At 38.8% G+C, this 12,698-nt stretch overlaps 1 protein-coding gene across 1 annotated transcript in view; it reads left to right on the top strand.

Moving 5' to 3' along the window:
• CNTNAP2 (contactin associated protein 2) overlaps nt 1-12,698 on the top strand; it is a 1,047,354-nt gene that overhangs the window by 982,126 nt on the left and 52,530 nt on the right. Inside the window, exon 21 of the mRNA XM_069007741.1 lies at nt 414-507. Within this exon, the coding sequence (XP_068863842.1) occupies nt 414-507 (94 nt within the window). The remainder of the gene's footprint in view (nt 1-413; nt 508-12,698) is intronic.

The raw sequence follows: 12,698 nt of genomic DNA, 5'->3' as shown, positions 1-12,698 counted from the left end.
TATTAATTTATGACTTTTCTGAGAGAAGAAAAATGCCCAACACCTGAGCTATGTAAATCTAGCTTTAGCAGTAACATAGGTCCCAAATGGAAATCTATTTCTATGGAAAGAATAAGTTGTTTTATTATTGATGCTGCTGCTATATTTAGCAATCAAAGCACGTAGGCAAAAACTGATGTGATTCTTCAGCAATCAGAACAAAAATATATTCAGTATAGGTATTCTCCAGGCCTGGGGAACTGTGGAGATGGCAGATATGGAAGGAAGGGGGTTTACTGTTGTTTTCCCTTTATGAAAATGAAAGTAGAGTGTATTAGACATTATAAGTGATGGCATAAACTCCATGAAGTTGATCAGAACTGTAAGAAGCAGATCAGTTCAAAATACTCATAATTTCTTTTCTCTTTCTCCAGCTTGATCACTATCCTCCAACAAGTTACAGCCTGCCAGCCACATCTGACATTCAGTTCAATTCCCCAAAGGCACTATTCCTAGGAAAAGTTATAGGTAAGACTTCACTTTATACCTGGAACAATGATATGTGTGTAGCAGGATGCTTGCTGGACCCGTCATTCTTGTTCAGAAAGTGGTGATACTGGAGTTATACTTAAAGGAGGCCTTATGTTCACCTGTTCACAGAGACTGATGAGCACACAAATAAGTAATTGTCTGCCATGCATGGGGGAAAAAAAAAGATAAGGGCAAAGAGACCCTTGTAACATTGTCTTTGTGAGGTTTCATTATGCTCTCAGTGTCAGATGGAGGCAATAAAAGGAAATTACTGAGACCACTGCTTCTATCAAGAGATATTGTAGTTATTTTGAATATTGTCATTCACTGTGAAGTTATTGTGTGCCTTGTATAATGTCTTTATGCATGCAGACAGCCTTCTTATCCCTGTGCATCCTCTTGTGTCATAACTGTCCCTCATCACTCTGGCAAACCATCACTCTCTCACAGGAGCGCCCACCAGCAAGGTCCTTTGGAGTCTGTAACACCTGCAGCAACACTCCTCTGGACAGTTTCTATCCTTTTTATGGATCTCATGGTTATTTCCAGTGCAGCAGTTTCCTGGCCAGCTCCCCAGAGGAACTCAAGGGGCAATACAGATGCCTTGGCCTCACTTTTAGACCGTCCTACAGCGCATTGCTTAATTTTTCTGCTACTGACTTCTTACATGAATTTCCAGGGTTTCTCACTTCAAGAATCAATTCTTCCCAACATTTACAGTTTTAAAGGAGGGCTTTTTCCCCTTTTCAGAGATAAAGGGGATTTAATATTATTTCCTCTAGATGCTTTGTGCAGAGATATCTTTGCTTGAACTCAGTGAAGAGGTTAATCTAGAAAATTGCAAACTTTTCTTTGTTAAGTGGCTAAGGAGTTAATCTGTGATCCCTTTGCACTGTTTTTTGAAGTGAAAAAGAAATTGATCACATGGCTAATGGGATTTTTTTGTAGATACAATTTTCTATTTGTTTTGTTTTTAAAATTTAACATGTAGAACTTCTGTGAAATAGGAAATGAAAAGTCTTAAAATTACTGGCTATCAGGAGAGTCATGAACTATTTTCTGGAACTTTCCAAGTCACTTCTGTTGATGGTGCAAAAGATGATGCAGTCTGATTTTGGTCAGTCTCTGGAAAGTGGGTGCACTCCCACCTCACCTTGCTTAATTTAGTCATCTGGACCAGAGCTAGTGCTCTGACTCAATTTTTCCAGCAGCATGGGATTATATTAGCCCTTTTGGGAATATGATTCTTTTGCTTCTTCCTTTCTGTTTGTTACTGTCTTTCGAAATAGGACATTTTATTAAGCAGAAGAACATATCATTACTAAAGAAACCAACAAGAAAACAAAACAAACCAAAACTTTTATTCTTTTTTATTCTTTCTACCAGAGAAGAATTGAACTTCACTGCAAAGAGATGGATTTCCCGATGTAAAATTGTTGTATAACTGACCATGTCTGTTGATGAGCTGTACTGTGCTCATGTTGAACTGGAGTCTCATGGAGTAAACTCATGTTTACTGGAGTCATGTTGAATGAGGGAAGAGCTCAGTTAGCAGGGTTACCCAAGAGCAGCAGTTTGAAGGGCAAAGTAGACATAGAATTCAGTATCTTTAAAGCTTCTAGCTATCACCTCATACTGACTAGGCATATTTTAGTGGTCAAGAGGGATTAGAACCAACAGAAGATGTGGATACATAGATCAAGTTGCAATTTGTGCCCATATGCAATTACATTCTCCAAATGGCCAATATGGGAGTAGCCTCCCATTTCACTGCTACTCTGGCATCACTTGCATTCAGTTTCTGTTGTTCCCATACCATGCAATTCTTATTTGTCAGCAAAAATGAATGCAAGGCCCTATTTTTAAAGACAGATGGGTTTTTGAAGAGCACTCTGGAACAATCTTACTATGAAACTGGTCTTCTGTCTGTCTTATTTCCATTTTTATTAGTGTTATTTGCATAGGAGCAGCCGCTCCTGCCACAGCTGTGCTTGCTGTGATAGGGAGTTCATCTGCTCCCCGTCAGAAATGATCCCTTGCACAACACCTACCACAATACAACACCTCTCTCTGCTCTAGGTCTTACAAAAATATGGCTGATTAATAAAATGTTGCTTCATAACTGCTCATAATATTTTCTGTAAAGCAGGAGGATCACATCAGACACAACAACAAAAATGTTTGAGTTGCAATCAGGGAGAATGTTTCTTCTTTAAGTTGAGATGCTTTCTGTTCCCTTGAAATACTTTTTTAAAAATGCCTTTGTTCACTGGCTTGAAAAACACTGAAATAAAATAATTTTAGCCTTTTGGAAAACTGGAGGTAAAGGCATTTAGTATATAATTCTTACCTAGGAAAAATGGATTATGATTTGAGGTATGAAATAAAGCTAAAAGAGACAGCAAATGAAAAATCCTCTTTTACATTAATGTCTAGTAACAAAAATAATAGCTCTAGAGAAATGCAGGATTTGCAAAAATTATAGAAAAGTATTGTTAATGTTTCAAGGAAGTTCTTTAATCTGGTATTTACATATATTTAGGCTTTGAGGGCTTGCACACAAGGCAAAATGGAGAACCTGGCTATCTGGATTATAAGATATGAAGAGAAAAATCCAAAAGTTTGACAATGTGACCGGCATCTACATTTTCATGTAGGCTGCAACTTGAAGCTCATTACTGAGGTAGAGCAGAGGTTTGATTTTTTCATTAAGTGTAGTGACTTTGGATGCAATACCCAGCTTTGTCTTCATGTCCTTTTTAGAGACCTATACCTGTACTGTCTTAGTCTGTACTTTATAACTAAAAGTGGTGCATTTCTTTGGCACTTAATACGTATTTATAAGGAATTAGCTAGACATAATTACCCATGATTTTGTAAAAGTGTCATTCTGGTGAACAGAAATAATTTGAGAGTTTCTTAACAGGATATATGATTGAGCACAGAAACACCAAGATCAGACAAGAGTTGCTTTTGAGAAAGTGGCAGGGAAGTAAAGGAAATATGCTTCTTGCCTTCATCTCCACCAACCACTCCAAGTTAAATTGTATCTTTTCAGAAATACTTAAATATCCACTTGGAAACAATTGACATAATATGAGTCATCATCACACGGATTATAATTTTCAGAACTGACAGCTGTCCCTGCAGCTCACCTCTGTCGGCTCCGTTTTTGTCTCCGCCTCAAGCTAGTGTTCTTCAGGGACTTCTAGTAAAAGTAGCCAAAGGGGAGACACTTTTCAGGTCTGCCTTCCTTCTTACATCACTCTACAGCTAAAGAGAGGCCCTAGAAATCAACCCCAAGGGCCTGGATTCTTTTCACAAAAGTCAGTTTCCTTGAGAAGAAGTGGTAGAAGGTCAATTTCTAGATGTGGTGGAGTTTTCCTGACATTAATGTAAAGACTTTTTTATTGTTCCCTGATTTGAGTTTCTGTGTCTTTACTGGTGTTTGTGGTGAAAATTAAAATTGGTGAGGAGACATTTCTCTGGATTCATTGTGACATTCACCACCTCGGACTGATGGGAGGCAAGACCAGCTTACATCTAGCCAAGTAGTTAGTTTCAAATGTGCAAAGGAGAGAACACAGAAAAACTTCACAAAAAGGAGGAGATAAATGACATTGCTTCATGGCTTAGGAAGGTATAGAACAAAGAACTGCTTTTTTGTTGTATGGCTTCTCTCTACAAATAGATACTGAATAATAGGAGGCAAAAGTTCAAAATGCTTTGAATTTCCAGCAGTGACTAATGGCAATTATTCCAAGAGGTAATCATTCTTTAATCCTAGATAAGATACTTTCTTTTCTATAGAAAAAGCCTGGCAATTTGGTGCTTCAACACTTGTAGCTGAAAACCATCGATGATCTCCCATGTAATTCATCCTACCAAAACCAACACACACTTTCAAAACCAGCTTCAGTGTCCACGCTTCCACACAACAGCAGTTTTATCACTTAGAGGGTTTGTTTCATGCCAAGGAATGAACACTTTATCTCTTTGAGAGCACTTGCCATCACTGAAAAGGGGGGTTTGACAGCCTTGATTAAAAAATTCTGCAAAGGATATAGGCATAGTTCTAATTGGTGCTCAGTTTGGGTATGCTGTTAGACATTGACATCATCTGATAGGAAGTTAATGCTAATATATATATAAAACATCGGTTTAGAATTAGATCTCTATACTGTTGGGCACTTTTTGTAAGCTTTTAAATTTGCATCTTAGAAGATAGTGCAGAGCTGTAAATAAATCATGAATAATTTAAAAGTATTCTTCTGCTACACATCTTTGACAAGTATCTACTATTACTTCATGATTATAATGAGGTTAACACTTCATTATATATGTTAGTAGTTTGGCATTCAGAGCTCCACAGCTTGAGCTCTGCTGCTCTCCTTCATTTTGCAGTGCAGAGAGACAACCTGAGTGCAGGGTAGCTCAGTCTACTTTCACTGATAATGAGAAAAAAAACAGCTAGTATGCAGTCAATTCATCCACCAACTTACTTCAAGGTAACTTCCTGCTGCTTCATTTCTGAGCACCAGCATTAACATTCAGTATTGTAATCTCAGTGAGAATGCATATTGTCATATTGGGAGCCCTCCTGCTACAGCAGGTAGAAGTTGAATATTAAAGATGTGCTTTCCCCTGCATGAGTTATGTATGAATTGTCATACAAAAATATAACATCTGGACAATTCTCCTTCCCCTATTCCTCCTGTATAATGTTATCAGCCTGGTTGAAACACCTCTGAGGTTTATTATTGTCTGTCTCTCTGGTTTAGATCTGTCTGTCCATACTCACTCTTTGAAGTGTTTCTGGTAAAGGCAGAAATGTTCCACAGCTCTTCTAGTCAAAACCTGATGGAAATAAAAGTAATTTTTCTTTTCTTCCAGATCTCTGGTTTTGATCTGTCTGGTTTTTCTCTGAGAAATCCTACCTACAAGCCATATTCAGAAAGGAATATTTCCCATCTACAGGTCTCCCATCCAAGGGACATGATAAACACTTAGAATTGCCAGTTCGACCCAAATAACTTGTGAGTCAGAAATTAGGGTAGCCCAAGTGAATTTTGTCTTTTATTTGAGAACTAAAATGAAGAAGAGAAGCCAAAAATATTCATTGATGCCTCTCAGCATCCATGCAACATCTTCCTCCCATTTTTCAGAATATTGCAGGATTCATCTGCTGCAACTCCAGAGAGGCAGATGGTCAACCCCAGGCAAACTGGATTAAATTAGGTGCTTAGGTAATCTCAGTTGCCATGAGTATAGCCAGCTTTGCTCTTCCAAAAATCAGCTGGAGCCATTTCCTCCCACAAACTTTTCACTCTCACCCTTCAGGTGATTCTTCACCTCTCAGCCCCTCTCATACTTTGTAATGGCAGCTGCCTTTTCATTTCCTCTTGCACTATTCTCTGTGAAGAGACTTCACTGATTCCCAGTCTTCAAATCTTTCATGGGCATTCAACAGTTCCAGAAGGTCACCCTTTATTCTCATGGTCTTCTAGCATGCAAACCAGCCTCTAACAGGATGCAGGACTCCCCTAAATTCTAAAGTTATTTCACTTATGCTTTAACATGTCTCAGAAAATTGTTTCATATAAATCAGTCTACAGAATCTTGCTGAGAAAATTATCCCATTGTTTTACAGTTCTTTCCAAAGTATTAATCTACTGGCTCTGAAAAAAAAAAAAAAAAGGAAAGGAAAGGAAAAGAAAAGAAAAGGAGATTGTAAGGCAATTTAATTTGGTTAGTGCCATTTTGAACAGAGTATTTGCACAAGTCTTATCTGACATTCAAAACACTGATAACACTATTTAAAAGCAAGGGAATAAAATGAAAACTTAAACTCTAGTTATTAGACTGACCTTTTCCTAACTCCTGTATTTTGTTAAGGTGGCATATCTTGGTTATACAACTTTTCCCTACCACAGGAAGACAGGAATTATATTGCCTGTACAGTGTAATATCTAATACTAATTTATTTCAAATGCAACTGCGTTCAAGTGCCGAAGAAACATGACATCAATAAAATGTGCTGTTGGCCCCATGAAATTCTAATGGCATAGATAGCAAAACTGAAGAACTCAGAGCACCTTCAAGGCTTTTAAATCACTTAAAAAAAAAAAAGTGTTACACAGTCTGAAAAAGGTATTCCTGAAGCTGAAAGTATAGTATCTTATCATTTTTCTCCAAGTATATTCAAAGGAAAAATCAAAAATTAGAATAGAACTGCCCTAAGATAACAGACGGAATTGACAAAAAAATTGTCTTTAATAAGCCAAGGCACAAGTCTTAAAAATTTACATTACTTTACCTGGCTTGTGCAACTTCTACCCATAGTTCCAGATATAAAACATTCAAAGAAATGTGAATATGCCCTAATGTTTTGATCAGAAATAGCTATAGAAATAGCGTTCAGGCCAGATTATTTTGGCTAAGGGTGCAGATTATTTCCATGCCATTTCTTGTAAAGACAAATAAAGAAATTGCGTCTAATTCAAAACTCACTCATTGTTTGAAAATTTTTAAAAAGCTCAGGTTTTATCTGACACTTGTTTCACTTAGGGAAAAATCATAACAAAACAACACATTGACTGACCAAAATATTGCAGAGGTTGTCAGATGGAAAGGGAAGTGACTGAGGCCCCATATTTTAGAGGCTCACTGGGATCAAGTCAAGCCTCTCTCAAGAGCTGTACTAGTTTTCACTCCCATTATTGATAATTTGAAGGTGCCTGTGTCCTCTTCTGATCTGCAGTGGCCTCTTATGCTAGAAGCACCAGAGGTTTCCTAGAACCTCTTTCCTAGGAGAAAGTTTGTCTCAGGTTGCTGGAGAACCTGGGAAGAACAAGGGACGTGGGAGTTTCTGCAGTATGAATTAGATAGGAATTTCATGGCATGTGCTCCTGTGACTGAAAGAACAAACCCCCAAAAGGAGTGTAGGACCAGGGATCCTGGAGAAGTGCTGCACTAATGCACCTTTGTGTGTCGGGGCTCAGAGCTGCCTTAGGCCTGGACAGCTTTCATTCTCTCAGAGAAGCCTGGGCCTGTCCATGCGGTTTTAAGCTCTCCAGCTTTTTAGGATGAAATTTATCTCTGTTCAAAGGCTCAACACAATCTTCACACTACTAAACTCCACTTAAGTAGACTGTATATAGAATGTAAAGTAAGTTTATGTTGTGCTGCTGCTCTTTGTAGAAGAAAAAAGAACACCTGTTCTGCATGAGTATATCCAAGAAATAGTAAAATAAACACGTTCCTCAAACAATATTAAGTAATGAATAAATGTGAAGATAAGCTAATCTTTCTTTAGGACCTTTATATAGGGCTATAAATTCATAGACTGAATTATTCATGGTGAATAATTTGCTTAACTCCCACTATCACAAAAAGAAAGAGAAATATATAAATTATGGAAAGACACTTCAACATTTTCCTGTTAAGCCAGACCTTTGACTGTGGGCTACTTTGCATTTCTTTTAAAAGAAATGATCTCATTGTTTAAATTACAGAACCAAAACCTGTCTGATGTCTTCTTTTCAAGTGTTTCTGCTCAGCAAATTTTAAAGCTGTATATATACACTCTCTAAATAAGCCCTTTCTGATAGGTACAGTAATGCTTTCTACATCTGCATATTTCAGGGAACAGTTAAAACAGTATTAGCTGTCATGGAGAAGGAACTCACTCGGAAGATTGGGGGATTCCCATTGGCTTCAGCTACGCCCATGCTGTAAATAACAACAGGCATTGTGGTTGTATCAGTGACATTGTTTTAAAACTTGTCAAGCCAATAGAGCTGACACCACTCAGCAGACACTGGTTATTTGAAATGATTCTGTTATATCCTTTGCTGGGTTTTTTTCCTTTTTTTTTATTTGGGGGGGAGGGGTCTTAAATTAGAGTACCTTATTTGAATGTTTTGCCAAAATTTTAGAAATTTCAAGAGAATAATGTCATATAGTACTAGGATAGGATAGGATAGGATAGGATAGGATAGGATAGGATAGGATAGGATAGGATAGGATAGGATAGGATAGGATAGGATAGGATAGTGTAGTACAGCATTAGGGATAGCATTGTTTTTAAATAGCTTCCTGAATTAGATTCAAAGGTTTTCTACAGCACAGTCAACGTCACTAATAGCTCCTTGTGCTGCAGCTTGGTTGTTTATTCTGATACTAAATCTGACATAATAGTAGCAGTGTTATGCCACTGACCATGACAGTCACTGATTCTTAGATTTATATGCCATAATAAAACTGTATTTAATCTGCAGTACAGTGACTAGTTCATAAACAGCTCCTTTAAATATAACAGGAATAAACTCACATGTTTACAACTTCCTTTTTAGAGAAGCCTGTTTCCTCTCCCATAAATGTACACCACTACCTAGAAATCTCTCCTTTATGACTATATGAACTCACAAATCTACCTCAGTGGCTCTCAGCAGCTTTAACACCAGAGTTGTACTCCACTTGCAACTGAAGCAGTTGAATAAGGTTACAGTCAGTCTCCCACCAAAAGGTAATATTTTTCTTTTGTTCAGTCTGATAGCAAGATAATATATACTGCCACTGTTTTTGTTACTCCTTTCTACTTTCTGTCCTCCTCATACTGTGTTCTGAATTTTCTTTTTCTTTTTCTTTTTTTGGAGAGAGATTGTCATCTGTCTCATTGTTACATGAAATGCTTATTGATCAAAAAATTGCCTCCTGATCCTTCTTATCAGTTGCAGAATCCAAACTGGGTTGCACCATCATATATACAGTTATTTCAAAAATGTCCAGGGAGAGAAATGAATTCGTCATCGAGTGTCAGAAAAATTGAATTGTTTAAAATACTCCAGCTGGAATGATCCCTCAAAAAAAAAAAAACAGCTTTTTTTTTTAGAATAATTTGAAAAGAATTTTTTGAGTTGTGGGTGATGAGACATCTCAGAAATACTGATATTGAGAGACATCTTCAAAGCAAAATACTATTACAATTGCTAATGTAAATCATCAGTCTGTCATATCTTTCTCAGCCAAATTTGATTTAATTTCAGTTTAGCACCTTGAAAATATGTACTTTCTTCACTCAGTAAATGCTCACTTAACATAAAATTAGCATATTTGTCAGTCTCCCTGGAGCAGTGGCAACCTCTTGGTTTCCTGCTTCTGTACATGGGATTGTGGGATCATGGGAATCACATGGGATTCTTTGCAAGACAGTCAATAACATGACTAATGAAGTTAGGAATGGTCTACTATTTCTGTATTAGTTCGACCTGGACTTAAAGACTTTCTTTACATTTTTCATAGGTAACATCTTAAGTTTTCCACTAATTTAAATGTAGACAAAAATATGCATTTAACAAGATAGTTGCCAAATTTGACTTCCTGGCATCACAGGATGAGAGTTGGAGGTTATGAAGGATATGCAAAGGCTAACGAGCTCTTTGTAACCCACCGTCTATATATGAAAAGAGCATATGAAGGAAAACCAACATATGGAGAAAAGGGCATATGGAGAAAAAACAGCAGTGTATCAGTGGCTAAAACTGATCTGACTCTAAAAGTGCAGAAGTTGGTGATTGCAAAAGCTACAGGAGAAAGGGAGGGACACGACTTCAAATACAGCTTCTCAAAGCATTTTACATTCCCTTAGGCAAACCTAAGCGTTATTTTGCTCAGAGCAAAGGACCGGACGTGGTTATATCAGGGGGCACACGACCCTGCTGAGTTTCTAGGTCAGCATGAGAAGGCAGGATATTTAAGTGGCGTTGTAGCATCATGTCAGCTGAAAATATTTTTTTACACTGCCATACTTTCCGGTACTTCCTTTACCTTGAGAAAAGAGCCTATGTAGCAGCTCTCCACTAAGTGCCTGCAAGCTTGCAGGAATCCACAGATTTCTCTCCATTAATGCATAGAGCATATCTTAATTGCTTAAGTCTGTTATCTTGACTTTGTAATAGTGTCCCCTCCAGGGATGAAGGAATGCTTGTATGGCAGCTCAGTTTGCATTGCATCTGGTTCCTGGGTGGTGTTTGTGGTGTGCCACATCCTTTCTGCTGAGGGATGCACTGAAACCAGAGCATTAAATTTATGAAGGAGTTTGGTTTTTTCTGGAATTAGAATAATGGGCTACACCCTGTCCTCATACAGGAAAGTAAATGAATGGGAAATACTAGAGTTGTGTTGCATTTTCACTTTATTCTGAGAGGATCAGAGAGAGAGTGGGGAACAGGGAGGAAGAGTGGGACATGATGAGCTTGACAAACTCCCATTTTGTGTTCAGACCTGGATCTGCCCTCCTTCTAGTTTCCCTCATCACGAATTATCCAGTAAGATATTCATCACAGCATTCAGACACTATCCTGTATTCCCAGTGTGATTGCTTTGCCAACAGTGCTGCACATCCAGCTCTTTCTGCACTGGTTTTGTGGCTTTTCAGTGGTGTGCATGGCACTTACACACCAAATTAATTTCTATTACTTCCCAGCTGGTCATTTCCAGTCCTTCCTTAAGACTTACCTATGGCTGTTATTTTTTTTTTAAATTTACTTTGTACATAATTGTTAAAGTGATGTATTCAGTCCAGATAAAAGCCATGTTAAACACAAGAAAAATCATAATATAGGGCAGACAGGTACACAAGTTCCCCTGCATTTCTCTCCCAGTTCCCAGCCTGCCTGCCTTTGAGCTTCCCCACAGCCCCATGTGAGGGCAGCAGGCTTAGGACACCTCTTACTACTAAAAATTGTGCATTTCAGTAATATTTCAATTGCTTTAGCTGTGTTCAAAATAAAAGACATTTGGGGAGCTGTCCTCACACACACACTTGCTGCAGGCTTCTTGGCTAGCCAAGAAGTTTAATTTCATTTGGCTAGCCCTTCTCCTCCCACCCTCATCCTCTGACTCCCTTTACTGCTCTGCCTGGCTCCCTCACATCTAAATGTGGCTGCAGCTCACATCCAAATTTTGCAGCAGGCAGCTTTTATTTCAGCAACACTCAGGTCAGGCTGCATCCTGTTGCTGCAGATGGATTGAGAATGCTGTCTCTGTTGCTCTGGACCCAGCTCTTTCTCTCCTCTGCTTACTCACATTTCAGTGGCCCTCAGGCTCCCAGCCACTGGGAGCCCAGGCACCCAAAGCTGGGATGTGGTCTGTAAAGCATGGCAGGGCTCTGCAGGTCAGCTTTCTCCAGGCTCTTAGCATGACCAGATTGTATACCCTTCCTCCTTTCTTCCAGAACTCAAATGGTAATCATCAAACATGTCTATGTTTTGGAAAAAAAAAAAAAAAAGTAGAAATTAATATTAACTGGTTAAACAATTTTCTTTCTGTGAGACTTAAGCAGCAGCAGTGCCATCTGAATATCAGGTTCTTGTAGCAAATTTGGGTAAATGCCTCTGGAGGGGGAGAAAATAACAAAGAGCCGAAGGGACTAAGGAGTGGCATGGAAGAGGCTGTGAGGAGCACAGATATAGGGAACAAAATGGTGGTGACAAATCAACAGGGTCCATAAGCTAGAAAGATGGCTGATGCCAGACACTTTTGATCCACTATTTGTGGATCAAATAGGGTTGTCCTGTGGTGCCAGGTTGGAGGAACGGACAGTTTGGGAAATGGCACTTGATCAGCTGTCCTTGGGAGGTACCAGGTTTTTTTTGTTCCTTTGTGTTTTTCTTACTGCCTGACCACAAGTCAAAGAAATGAGCAAATATATCTTTACCTCATCCATCTGCTTCTTCTTAATTATTGTGGATTGGCATCCATTCCCTAACAAAGTTAGATCTCCTGTCAAAATGCACAACAACTGTCCCAGCTGAGCGTGTGGCAGTTTGGCTTCAGCCTGTGCTACTTTCACAGATCTTAAACAGAGGGCATCAGGTTTTGGGCTGGCTCATTTCCATCCTCTTGGACCTCCAGTCACAGTAATTCAGTGTCACAGACAAAATTAGCAGCACATTGCTCTCCCTCTCCATAGGCAAGGACGAGCTTATGAACAGGATCGTGTGATCAGTGCTACTCTTGCTGTGACCTTTTCAGTTTGAGCAGCTGACAGAAGGCCCCTCTCTGACCAGCAAACTCACTGCTCTGCTATTTAACTGATTTACAAACACATCAGCCAGCCTCTTATGGCAAACACACCAACTAGCCACAGATTTTCTAAGGCAAAAGGACAGGGTTCTCTACATCTT

The sequence above is a fragment of the Aphelocoma coerulescens genome, chromosome 2 (genome assembly GCF_041296385.1).
Source record: "Aphelocoma coerulescens isolate FSJ_1873_10779 chromosome 2, UR_Acoe_1.0, whole genome shotgun sequence".
Classification (NCBI taxonomy): domain Eukaryota; kingdom Metazoa; phylum Chordata; class Aves; order Passeriformes; family Corvidae; genus Aphelocoma; species Aphelocoma coerulescens.
The sequence above is the reverse complement of the archived record's forward strand: the minus strand, read 5'-3'. Positions and strand labels throughout refer to the sequence as shown.